Source organism: Tyto alba, unplaced genomic scaffold, assembly GCF_018691265.1.
Source record: "Tyto alba isolate M040663 unplaced genomic scaffold, T.alba_DEE_v4.0 Super-Scaffold_7, whole genome shotgun sequence".
Lineage (NCBI taxonomy): Eukaryota > Metazoa > Chordata > Aves > Strigiformes > Tytonidae > Tyto > Tyto alba.
The window spans coordinates 5,547,336-5,559,977 of record NW_024881328.1 but is presented as its reverse complement, the minus strand read 5'-3'; the positions used below and the strand labels follow the sequence as shown (position 1 = coordinate 5,559,977).

The window sequence follows — 12,642 nt, the reverse complement described above, 5'->3', positions numbered from 1 at the left end:
ACTCACATGTTTGGACTCCAACTTCTTAAATTTCTATGGCACTTCAGTAATCACTTGTGCAACCATTGTCACTTCAATTCCTGTCTTGTAATTTTAAACTATTTTATAGTATTGTTCAATGATTTTTATGCTATCTTCAGAACCATTATTTATTAATAAAATCAGTGGGTAGGCTTATAAGATACCCTGAGAGCTCTCATTTTCTCCCAGCTGTGCATGAAATCTAAGACATGAGATAACAGGGGACAGCATATAGAGGCTGGCCAAACCTCGTTTTTGTTGACAGCAGTGCATATGTGACAGCCTGGGATTTAGGATGTGCTACTGAGCCAAGTGGGTACCCAGGGCCCCTGTAGAGGCAATGATCAGTCTCTTCTGTGGCTGTGATCCACACAGGCTTTGCTTGCTGGAATTGGGTAAAGCACATCCTCCACCACGTTTCCATCCTCATTCTGCTCCATGAACTTATCCTGTAGGATTTAGGCTTTGAGTTAATCCTTGCTGTCTGGTGGTGTGAATTAAATTCTGATCTTTTTCAAACTAAAGGAAATCTAGAAAGCTTTCAGTGGAGTTGGATTAGGCTTTCAGGTGTTAATTTTAGTGAAAGGCAGGCATCTGATTCCACTTTCTGAAGTGTTCTTTTTTTTTTTTTTTTTTTTTTCTTTTAATGGTTTTATCATGTAATTGCAATAATGTGTTCTGCATGGAAACCTCTTCCAGTATGCTGTTGAGTCCCAACTTCAACTTCATGGACTTGATGTGGAGAAATGCATGCTCATGATGCAGCCACGGAAGGTTGGTGAGAAATATGTCAGTTCTGCTAAGGGCAGAAGCGTATTTCATATGTTCTCAAATATTCTAGTGTCTGCCTGCAAAAGTTATAATCTGTTTCTACTAATACTTTTAGGTAAAATTAATTAATTGTGTATTCTGTTTCTGTGTATATATTTTTGATATTAGAACCCATTTTATAATTGTCTGGTTCAACTAGTGCATTTGCCTTATAGAACAAAAAAAATCTTATTTTCCTTATTTTTCCTGTTTGCAAAACAGCAATGACAGCATCCTAAGAGAACTGCAAAATATAGTACCTAATTGAGAAACCCCAATGTCCTTTTAATGTCCTAAGGTAAAAGATTGCCATAACATGAGCAACGGCAGTCTGTATCAGCACAGACTAAGGGAAAGGTCTGCTTTGAGTAATATGCAATTCAGATTAATCTGAAAGACTGCCTTGCTTCACTTTTGCAGTATTGAGAACTTTGCCACCTAACTATAAACTGATGGTGACCTTTTGCTTCTGAAATCTGAGTCATCTTATGAGTAAAGAGCCCACTTCTGAACGCTTGATAGATTTGCAAAGATTGTTGAGATAATAACAGTTACTTGCAATTCAACAATCTTGCCCAAGCTCTTTTCAGTAACAAGTCTAATTTAATTCTAGGTTTTCTCTGCCTAATTGATCCCTAGGTGGTGTTATATTTTACATGATCCTTTGCTAGGAAGACGGGAGGAGGATGGGGCAGTAATTTTCCTATAAAGAATCAAGAATGAGGGGTTTTATTTTGGCTGAAATTCCTCTATTTAATGACCCCAGGTTTGGGGATTTTTGTACTTTTGATGATGTGAGACTTATTGTTTTTGAAATATAAATATGGCAGGTTTATAATAGCTTCCTGTGGGATACGAAGGTTATCAGAAAAGTACAGAGTGAAAGTGATAGACAACTTTCAAGTCTTGTGGGTGCCACAAATTTCAGATGCCATATAAAAATCATTATATATGCTGTTTGCACCAGGATTATTTTTTTTACTGCAAATTAAAACTATCTGAAATATTTAAGAATTAATATTTTGGAATAAAGCATGCTGGAATATGAAGTGAATAGACTTGTGAATAGCTAATACCTTCAAGTTAGGCTTGCTGCTGATTTTTTTTGTGAGGTAACTTACTCAAAGGCTATTTCATAGCACTACCTTTTGTATATAATTACCATGCTAAGGATTTGCTTTTGAACTCTTCATGCAAACAGCACAGCTCATGGTAAAATATAGATTATGAAATAAGAAATGACAGTTTCATTACTACCAGAGTTTATATAAAATGTGTGTTTTAACTTTGTTTTAGGGGGAGGAGACCTTGAGAACTGAAGATATCCTTGCTGTAATTGAGAAGGAAGGGGCCTCCATTGCTGTCATCCTGTTCAGTGGGGTGCAGTACTACACGGGGCAGTTGTTTGACATCCCTAGAATAACAAAGGCTGGCCAAGAAAAGGTAGGATTGTTCCGGTCCCATCCTTTTAACACCAATTTTAGATCATATTCCCTGTGAAGTGTTTTTAATTTCTATTTTTTGTGGAACAAAACAGAGCACAGAAGGAAACCTGTGGGGCTCTGATAAAAAGCAAAAACATTCTGTGTCCACATCCTTTGGGGGCTATATGCTGCATGAAGAAATAGCCCTGTGAGAGCAATCTTGAAGGTGTGACTTGAATATACAGAGAGATAATTCATTACTATTAACTTCTACAGGGCTTTTTTTAAAGGATAGAATTTCAAGAGGTTTAGTAGAGAAGGAGCAAAAGATAATCACAGCTCTAATCACAGAATCATAGAATGGTTTGGGTTAGAAGACACCTTAAAGTTCACCTAGTCCCAACCCCCCTGCCCCGGGCAGGGCCCCCTTCCCCCAGCCCAGGGGGCTCCCAGCCCCGTCCAACCTGGCCTTGAACCCTTCCAGGGAGGGGGCACCCACAGCTGCTCTGGGCACCCTGGGCCAGCGCCTCACCCCCCGCACAGGGAAGGATTTCTGCCTTAGAGCTCACCTAAATCTGCCCTTTTTCGGTGCAAAACCATCCCCCCTCGTCCCATCCCTGCCCCCCCGATAAGGAATCCCCCCCCACCTCTCCTGCCCCCCCTTTAAGCACTGGGAGGCCGCTCGAAGGGCTCCCCAGAGCCTTCTCTTCTCCAGGCTGAACCCCCCCAACTCTCTCAGCCCGGCCCCCCAGGGGAGCTGCTCCAGCCCCCCCAGCATCTCCGTGGCCTCCTCTGGCCCCGCTCGAGCAGCTCCGGGTCCTTCTGCTGTTGGGGGCCCCCGAGCTGGCCCCAGCACTGCAGGGGGGTCTCCCCAGAGCGGAGCAGAGGGGGAGAATCCCCTCCCTGGCCCTGCTGCCCCCCCTGCTCTGGCTGCAGCCCAGGGCACGGGTGGGTTCTGGGCTGCCAGCGCACGGTGCTGGCTCACAGGCAGTTTTCCCCCCACGGACACCCCCAAGTCTCTCTCCTTGGGGCTGCTCTCCATCCACTCCTCGCCCAGCCTGGATTTGTGCTGGGGATTGCCCTGACCCACGGGCAGGACCTTGCCCTTGGCCTTGTTGAACTCCATGAGGTTTGCCCGGTTCTACCTCTCCAGCCTGCCCAGGTCCCTGTGGATGCCATCCCTGCCCTCCAGCGTGTCACCCACCACACAGCTTGGTGTCATCGGTGAACTTGCTGAGGCTGTGCCCAATAATCTCTCTTTTAAAGTTAGTTTGTGTTAGATATTTGCTTTTTGGCAGACATCAATGATTTTCCTCCCTTCCCTCAGCCATGCTGTGGCAGTTCTTGCCCCCAGTGAGTAGGGAGGTGAACTCCCCGAGGAGTCAGTAGTGTACAGACTCAGCTGATCAGTTTTCTGGAGACAGGAACAATGTGGAACACATCAACATCACAAGACAACTGTTTTTTTAGTGATGACTCAGCCTTCAGAGCTTTCAAACAGTGTGCTTTCTGGACCGAGCTGTAAAACTTCTTTAACCATCTCAATTGCTTTAGGAATTCATGAGAAAACAGTTTTTAATTAAGTCTTCTTATCAATAGGAGGTCACTAGACTTTCCATAGGGGCAATCTTTTACTGTATGTACCTTAAGTCATATGAGATTAAACCACTCAAGGATAAACTTATTTAGTATCACTGGGTTTTGGCAAACCAGCTGACTATTTATATTTGATGTTTTAACTCTCTGGAGAGGTTCCTGGCTCACAACAGGCTATACATCTTCTGTTGCTGTAGGTTTGGCAGTGGAAATTTTTCTGGAGGTCAGGGTGTAAGTTATGCTGCTGGAAAGTGATGGTAAAGTCTCTCCTGGGAGAGCAGAGCAGGTGTGAGAGCTAGTGCAGGGCCCGTGGGATATAAAATGGGAATGTTCTCACAGAGCAGCACCTGGCAATAAAATTGGTCCTGAACACAGTACAAAACAAGACCGTCTTCTGACACGGATGCATAAAACCAAGGAAAAAAGAAATGGGGGGGGAGTCAGCTGCATGGGGAAACAGGTTTGTGTATTAGCTTCATGCAGCTCTAAAAGCAACACCTTCATGGTGCCTTCCTTGAGGGTCTTCCAGTACTTTGCTGACTGCAAATAATCAAAAGGCTATGCTAAAATGTTTGAAAGGGAAGATAGGTTATTAATAGGAGAATGAGGCCCGCTGCTCTACTAGGTCTCCCTCTTGGTGGCTGCAGAGCTTTTCTGCAGCCACCAGCACCTCCATGCCCACAGTGCTTCTTTTCTGAAATATGCTCTGTGATGTGTCTGAGAGAAATCTTTATTCTCTACTGTAAATATGAACAACCTGGGAAAAGCCTGTCACCTTACCGCCTCTCTAAAGATGCTCTCTGGACTGTGGGGCACGTGCTTAGATGAGTGGAAATGGTGCAGTTTCCCTGAAAGCTATAAACTGACTCAAAGTGACTGAGAATCTGTGTTCTGGGGAAAAGCAGTCACTGATATTTTCTTATGTGGAGCAAAAAAATGATTTGATGTTTATATTATCTGAGGAGATAACCAGGACTTGGTGGAGACAGCTTAAAATGTCTATAAAGTAGTGCAAATAATATTATTAACTGGAGGGTATGTTCTTCCACATGGATACACACAAAGACATCACATACTTATACAAAGACTGTATCATGTTACTGAAAAGGAAAACAATTTCTGATGGCAGCTCAGTATTCCAACAGGCACAGATAGACGTCAAAAGCCTGTGTCCACCTGCATGCTTGTTAGAAATGCCATAGTGTAGAAGTGAATATTTTACAGAGATTTTTTTCAAAAGGGGAAAAAAAAATCCCAACAATTTAATTGTCAGCCTCTCTGTGGTTAGAGCATGTAGGACTGGGATCCAGGTAGATTCATGACCTAAAATGTCATTAGCGTGTTTAAAAAGTAATTCAGCCTGAATAACTGCTTGAGTACTCATAAGGCTAGAAAAGCATGAGATAGCCCTGTTTTTATTTCCCTACTGTCAGATACGCTCAGCATAATGTCCTTATGATTTCTGCCCCCTGGCTTAAGTGATGTTTATATGTTTCTACAAACCATTATGTAACATACTGTTACACCACACTTAAACATCTACATATGGCAAATATTTGTTTGAACAGCTATGGGATCAGCAATTCATGACGAGTTTTCTGTCTTCATATTGGTAAGAGGTAGTCCCGTATCCTGATGCTTCTCTTAGTCTCAGGGCTTCTGGCTATCAAGAAGTCCAAAATATTGGATCTTCAAAAGAATTGGCTTGTCTCCTTTCCCAGGTCAGAGCTGATGTTGGGAACTGCCTTTGGGTTAGAGGAGAACAGGAAAACTACTGCTGAACCAGAGTCATTAGCATCTATGTAATGTGTATGGGCTTAATTTCTGTTTGGTGACATCCAACCAGTCCCTGTCCCCAGGCTGACAAGCTTTCAGGACAGTAGGTGTGTCCGTTTAAAATCCATATCTCCTTGAAGAGCTTCTGGACCTGATGCAACAAGCAGTGGTTAGAACAATTGTCTTATACATGACATCACAGAAAGGTTGGAAGTCCTTTAAAATGTATATTAAAAGAGGGTAAGCCTGAGAAGTCATGTTTATAGCTAAAAATGCAAGGGTCCCTTTCTACTGTGATGAAGGGTGGTGAATGACTTCATGCTCGTGAACAGAAAATAGGTTGGAGAGAGCTGACAAGCAGGAGAGAAAGGGAAGGGACAAGGTGGAAGTGTCACTTGAGAGGAGAAGGAAAAAAAATCACTTTTCAGGTGGTGTAGCAGAGAGAAAAGTCCTACACAGATGGTTGTAATAATTCTTTTAATGTACAATTGAAATAAAATCCTGCAGTGTTGTACCCTATCAGAGCTTGGCTAGAGATTTGAGCTGCAAGCTCAGGAGGTCTGGAAAATGTCCTAGGATTCTTGAGGTCAATCATTTATGAATTAAATTACTGATTCCCTTTTACATTTTTTAAGCCAATTTCCTAAGTTCTCTATGTACGTTAAGATTCCTCCCAGAGTGAAAGCTCTGCACATAGACAGCTTCATTAAGTCATTAAATATTAAATGAACTAAATTAAGCTTGAAAAATTACCTCAGGCTATTTTTCCATCTTAGGTCTCTGAGATAAATCAAAATTACTACGTATTGTGCAAGAGACTCATCAGCAGGCTGAAGAGGATGTAACAGTTTTCCTTGTTTCATACTTCTGAGCTTGCTCTAGAGGACGGAGGGAGTTGAGTCATTTTATTCTTCAAGTGAAGAAATGGCTGACTTCTAGGAGACTCTAGCTTTCAAACACAATTTTAATTTCATAAGTTATATTGTACTTTCTTCTGACTCTGTACTGTATGTAAAGTATTTTAATCTCTTGAGTCTCGGTAGGAAGAGCTTTAAGATCCTTCATCTTCATTTCTTTTCCTGTCTCTCTTTCTAAATGTCCCAGCTTTGCTGGTGTGAAGCTGTCATTTCTCTTCCTCTCTCCAAATGTCATTGTCCATGCTGAGTTGTTACCTGCTGGTTATCAGCAGCTACCCAGACACTTTGCAGAAATGACTTTTAGATGTTAGAATAAAACGGAAGAGGCAGGGGAGAGTACATGTCCTCTTCTTTGCCCAGAGCAGATGGAGAGCTCTCTTTTTCCCCTAGCCTGGGGAAACGATGTTCCCACGCAGTCCTTGTTCTGCGTGGCTTGTGCAGGGAGAGCTGTTTCAGTTTGTTTTACTTTTTCCATGCAATCTGTGTGGCTAAACATTTGCTGTTTGTGCGACTCGAGTGCCAGACGCCTCCCCGGGAAAGCAAACCAGCACCTCCCATCTTGCAGATGACGACTTGAACAAAATGGTACGAGTGGGTGTTTCTGAGACGATGCAGGAAACCTGCCAGCACTGAACCCAGATTTTCAGGCTGTGCCTCATTAGTAAGTTAAATAGTGCCCAGTAGGTTTTACCAACCAATTTCAAAGTGTTGGGGAGCAGTGAAAGCAGTTCAAGAAGATGAACCATGGGTGGTATGCCAGTGGCTGTCTTGTTTGAGGGTGTGAGCTGATCCATTCCAGCCAGTGTCAGTACCCAAGAAAGTTTGTGTGTGTTGAGGTTGCAGGTATAGATATGGCTATGGAGGCTTGTTATACTGCCGTGACTGTGATAGCATCCATGCTAACGAGTCTTGTTCTACCTCCCATCTACTGTATTTTTCTAATTTGTCGTGTTGTGCTTGAACATACTTTTTTTTAATAGAGTTTATTGCTTATTGACAGAGAAAGGACAATTAATTTTAACACAAGACTTACCATAGAATTAAATTTCTTACAGGCTTTTTTTTTTTTATAAATATCTACCGTTTGTTTGTTTGTTTGTTTGTTAATGTATTACCTAACACATACGTTCTGAAAGACTCTAAGCACATTGTGTTTTTCCTGGTTTCCATTGCAACCAACGAATCTGTCATAGGAGTTGTTCAAAAAAGTTTTTGTGGGATGTATGTATGAAGGGATACCAGAAAATGTTAGAATCCAGTCAACTGAAGTTTTGAAGATAATGCCTTAAAACCCTATGAAAACCTTCATGTTCACCAGCAGATTGGCTTTAGTTTTCTGTGGCTTATTTCTCAGAAACAAGGCCATTTTATCTCTGAATGAGAGCATTCCCACAGGCATTCAGTGTGCTTCAGCTTCTCTACATTAGCTTCACCATTTCAGATGATCTGTCTTAACTCACTTCTGTGTGTCTCTGTGAAGACAAGCCACCAAGGGTATGAAGGCTTAGCCTATTTATGGGAACTTTGATTCCAATGTTTAGATCATGCAAATGCTATGTCAGTGAGTTTTCTTCCCATCATTTTAAAGTGACTTCTCAGACTGTTAACTTCACCAATGCCTCCATTAAAATTAGTGTGTCACATCTTAAAATGCTGCTTTGTTCAAATTGTTATCTAGTTTATACAGAAGATTAAATATACCAAAGTACTGTTTAAATAATTTAGCTAAAGCTCCCTTCATGCAAGAAACAGCAAGAGATTCTTAAAAGAAATCCTTTCTTTTATTATTGGCTGTTGATTTTTCTGAAGCCTGTGCTCTCACACTTATTCCTACCATGCTGCTTGCAAACCGGCTGTTTGTGTTTTAAAAGCAAAATGCAAAATAGCATTTAATTTGTAGTCCAGGCACAAAAGGCACTTTTATTTCTCTGCGCTTAAATAAATACCAAAGTTTGGAAGAACTTTTTAGTTTAAAAATGCTGCCATCCAGTGGTTATTTTGTGTGTAAAACTGCTACTTTTTGATCTATATATTGGTGGTCCTTATGTGCTGTTTTTTTGGTTTTGGTTTGTTTGTTTTTTGTTTTTTTTTTTTTTTCTCCCCAGTGCCCCATGCAAATTGTGGTTATGACAAATACAACACTTTTCACTGAGAAATGACAGAATGCTTTTCTGACTTTTCAGTGACAAGCACAAAAGGTCTTAAACATCCACGTGTTGCATAGGCTACTATCTCACCTCTTTGGATTTCCAAAGAGCAAGATCCTCATAGCTTAAATATCAGGGAGACCTTAAGTATATAGCAGAACATAATTGTTCATGAGTGACTGGCATCAGGTACATTACTGTTTTGCCTCTGTCTAGAGCTTGTCATGCCACACAACAGTTTGAAATTATGCATTCGTTCTGAATATTTATTTCGAGTGATTCCACTTTACTGCATGAGAAAAAACTTAGGCATCTAAATCATATTCAAGTGTCCTTGAAGACAAGCCCACAAAGCAATTAATGATTTCTAGATGTATCTAGGGTATAGAAAACTTGTTTCTAGTAATAACTGAAAACAGATGGGACTTGATCATATGCCTACATAGCAAGTAAAGCTTTAAAGATGTTATTTCAAAATAATTTCATAGTGATGATTATCTTGGTAAATATTATATTAATTATCTCTTTCCTGCAGGGTTGCTTTGTTGGATTTGACCTGGCTCATGCTGTTGGGAATGTAGAGCTTCAGTTGCATGAATGGGGAGTAGATTTTGCCTGCTGGTGCTCCTACAAGGTAAAATAAATTCATTGTTTGAGACTGTTTTCCATAATGTCACTTATATGATGGGTCAGCAAACAGGTCAGTTGAATAAGAACTGCACATGAACTGTTGATCAGGATTGGCTGAATCTTTGAACCAGACACCCAGACACAGCGAGGAGATAGACACCGACTTTAATGGTGGCTTTGTTACAAGAGGTTCCAAAAGATAATAGTGGCAATGGCCTGCAAGGTCTTGTGGATGTGAGATGGATGCTAGTGGTGGTTAAATGTCTGCTCTGAAGTGCACTCTGCTTTGTGTTTACAGTATCAGAGGCTCTTCTCTTATTTCCCACACTGAGAAGGTCTTGCAGTTATAGGATTTTCTTAAGTGGTCCCTAAAGAAGAGAATATTCTTGCCTAAACTTAAATAATTTCAGATCACAGAACAAGGTGTCTTTAGTTCGTTTGACTTCTCTTGAGATTAAGAATTGACAGATATAGTCAGATGAAATATTTGACTTTGCTGTATGTATTATAACATGGAACTGTTTCAGACATATTTCAATTTTTCTAGCCTTTTGTCTGTTAAACTTCAAATATCATATATAAGCCAATAATGATATTTTTAGAACTAATCTGAAAAAATATATCTACTTTTACCTATATCAGCACTTTGAGACAAATGCTAAGATCTCCAGTTAGAAACCACTAGAAATGTTAAAATTGGTCTGTTTTATAGAGTGGAGTGAGGGAAGGAAAGCTATACTTTACAGATAATGAGCATGATATGTACATGTTGATTTATTCTTTGCAGTATTTAAATTCTGGAGCAGGAGGCCTTGCTGGTGCCTACATTCACGAGAAGCACTCGCAGAGTATTAAACCAGCGTAAGTATATTTCTATACCCAAATAAAAGGTGCTGTGAAGTTTAAATGGGAAAATACCTTCCCTTTGTCTTGTCATCTGAAAATGAGAAAGTGTATAGGTTCCTAGTCATAGACTACAGACATATGTGTCTATGTATATATGTAAAGATGCAGAAGAAATTCCCTGCTTCAAAAAAAACCTCATTGGGATAATATTTGTTACTGACTTATTGCACTAGTGAAAAGGGTATTACAACTTTAGATAATTTGGTTATCTGACTTTGATGCCTCAGATGGGTTATTTTATGGTCATTTTAGTAAATTCTGAAATTGTAAATGTACATGCTCACATCTTAAATACATTTTCTCCTTGAAATTTTCTATCAGTTCTAAACTAAATATAATCATAAAAGAAAACGCTTATGATACTAAAAATAAGTAACCTAAATCATGCCTATGAGACTGTTTAATGTAAAGAGAATATTTACCATCTTCCTTTAAAAATGGATTTTTTGATATCATTGGTTGGTGAACAAAATCAAAGACAATTTCAACTCTGTATCTAATAGCTCTTTAATACTGGCATGTTTTCATTAAAATTATATCTACCAGTAAAGCTAGGAAGCATTATATGGAGATCTGTGTTCTCAAAGACTGTATAATCTATGAAAAGTTGCACTGTCAACTGAGGTTAGCTGAATTAAAAAAACAAACAAACAAACAAACAAACACAAAACAAACCACAAACCAACAAAATAAACCCAAACCTGTTACTTAAAACATTATATGACTCTGTGTATATTAAGAGCAGTAGGATTAATAATTTTAATGCCCCAACAAATGTAAACATTTCTTTCTGGCTACAATACTTAGAGAGATTGCTGGCACTTTTATTTTATCTCGAAGAAAGCAAACTAAATCAGGTTTCAGAGAGAAATAATATTATCATAAGCAGCTTTGCTGCACTATGTGCTTGTTTCAGACTGTCTAGACTCCTAGGAGATAACAAAATAACCCTGATAAGTTCTTCTCAGTGACCCACAACTGGAAACTCATTAGAATGACATATGACATGTTGGGAGTTGATTTGATCCTCACAAGTGAGCAGTGGCAAAATATTCTAAATATCTGGATATTTTTTCTGGAAAGTTTTGTTTTGTTTTTTTTTTTTTTTTTTTTTTTTTCTGGTTCCCTGTTAGCCAGGTGAAGGCATTGTTCCCATGGCCACACTTCTGGATCCTGGTTGTCAGGAGCTGGGAAGATCCTGAGCAGTGGAAAAAAGTGGGCCAGCTAGAAATCACAGAATAGCAATAAGAGGAATGCATAAAATCTCCAGGACTTTGAATCTTTTTTTCCTCCTTGATGAAAATTTGAAACTTTTGTAAAGGTACTAGCTTGGTGTTGTCGGTAAGAGCCGAAATTAGTTTTTCCTGAACCAGCTTCTTCATACATAGTCATTAACTTGTGTACTGAATTTGGATATTGAATATCTTAAATACAATTGCCTATACAAAATAGGTTTTTTCAGCCTGGGCCCAATTAAGGATATAATTTCAAACTTTCTGCTTACACCCTTTGCATTATTTTATCATAGTTATTTCATATTTCCTGAGGTTTGATAATCACTCATCAAATTGTTTGTGGTTAATATGCCCCAGTTGTATTACTTTTCTTTCTTTTCTGCATCAACCAGCCATTTCAGGTCTCCAAATAAGGCAGTGAGACAAAGGAGAATTTGTCTATGTCAAAGTATTCAATTTTATAGCTGATTTAAATGCAGAGCAATTTGCTGTATGTTGTACAATCAAATAGAGTGGAATTTAACTGCTCTGGAAGTTGCAGGTTTTATGTTGTATTTAAAAAGTCTTTGGTTGTCATCTGAATCAAGGATGACACCCAGTGGCCAGACAACTTCATTCAAAAACAGAAACACCAAACACTTGTTTCTTTGCATTTCAGCCCATACATAAGCAGGTAATTAAATTCCAATCCAGCTGATATCCTTTTGCCATTTAAACTGTCTGAAATATTGTTTTAAACTCATGGCCAATATTTTGTAAGTCACTTTACCAACCTATATAGATTTCTTTAATTTGTCTCATCCTTCATATTTTCCACAGGCTATTGACTAGGTAGTTATTTTTATATTGAAATAATGTATTGTACTTTTAATATGAAAATGTATGTTCTGACCATAATTCAGAGCGGCATACTAAGAATGTTTGCCAAGTGCTTGTTACTGACTGATACTGGAGCAAAAAGGACTTGGATACTTTTAAAAAGTTAAAGAGCTCAATCTAAAATTTTAATTTTGAACCAAGCCTAGTGACTGCCCATCACCAAAGGCATATGGGTGTTTTGTTTTAGCATCTCTTAATATCATGAGTATGCTTTTGTCAATGCCCAAAGTCTTGCTAATAAGAGCAGTGTAAGCAAATAGGTGCTCGTATTGTAGCTATGTCCCATTTCAGAAACTGGGTT

At 39.4% G+C, this 12,642-nt stretch overlaps 1 protein-coding gene across 1 annotated transcript in view; it reads left to right on the top strand.

The window, feature by feature from the left end:
- Nucleotides 1-12,642, top strand: part of KYNU (kynureninase) — a 55,195-nt gene that overhangs the window by 20,437 nt on the left and 22,116 nt on the right. The window contains exons 6-9 of the mRNA XM_032997456.2: nt 721-795; nt 2,128-2,274; nt 9,227-9,325; nt 10,109-10,182. Coding sequence (XP_032853347.2) covers nt 721-795; nt 2,128-2,274; nt 9,227-9,325; nt 10,109-10,182 — 395 coding nt within the window. The remainder of the gene's footprint in view (nt 1-720; nt 796-2,127; nt 2,275-9,226; nt 9,326-10,108; nt 10,183-12,642) is intronic.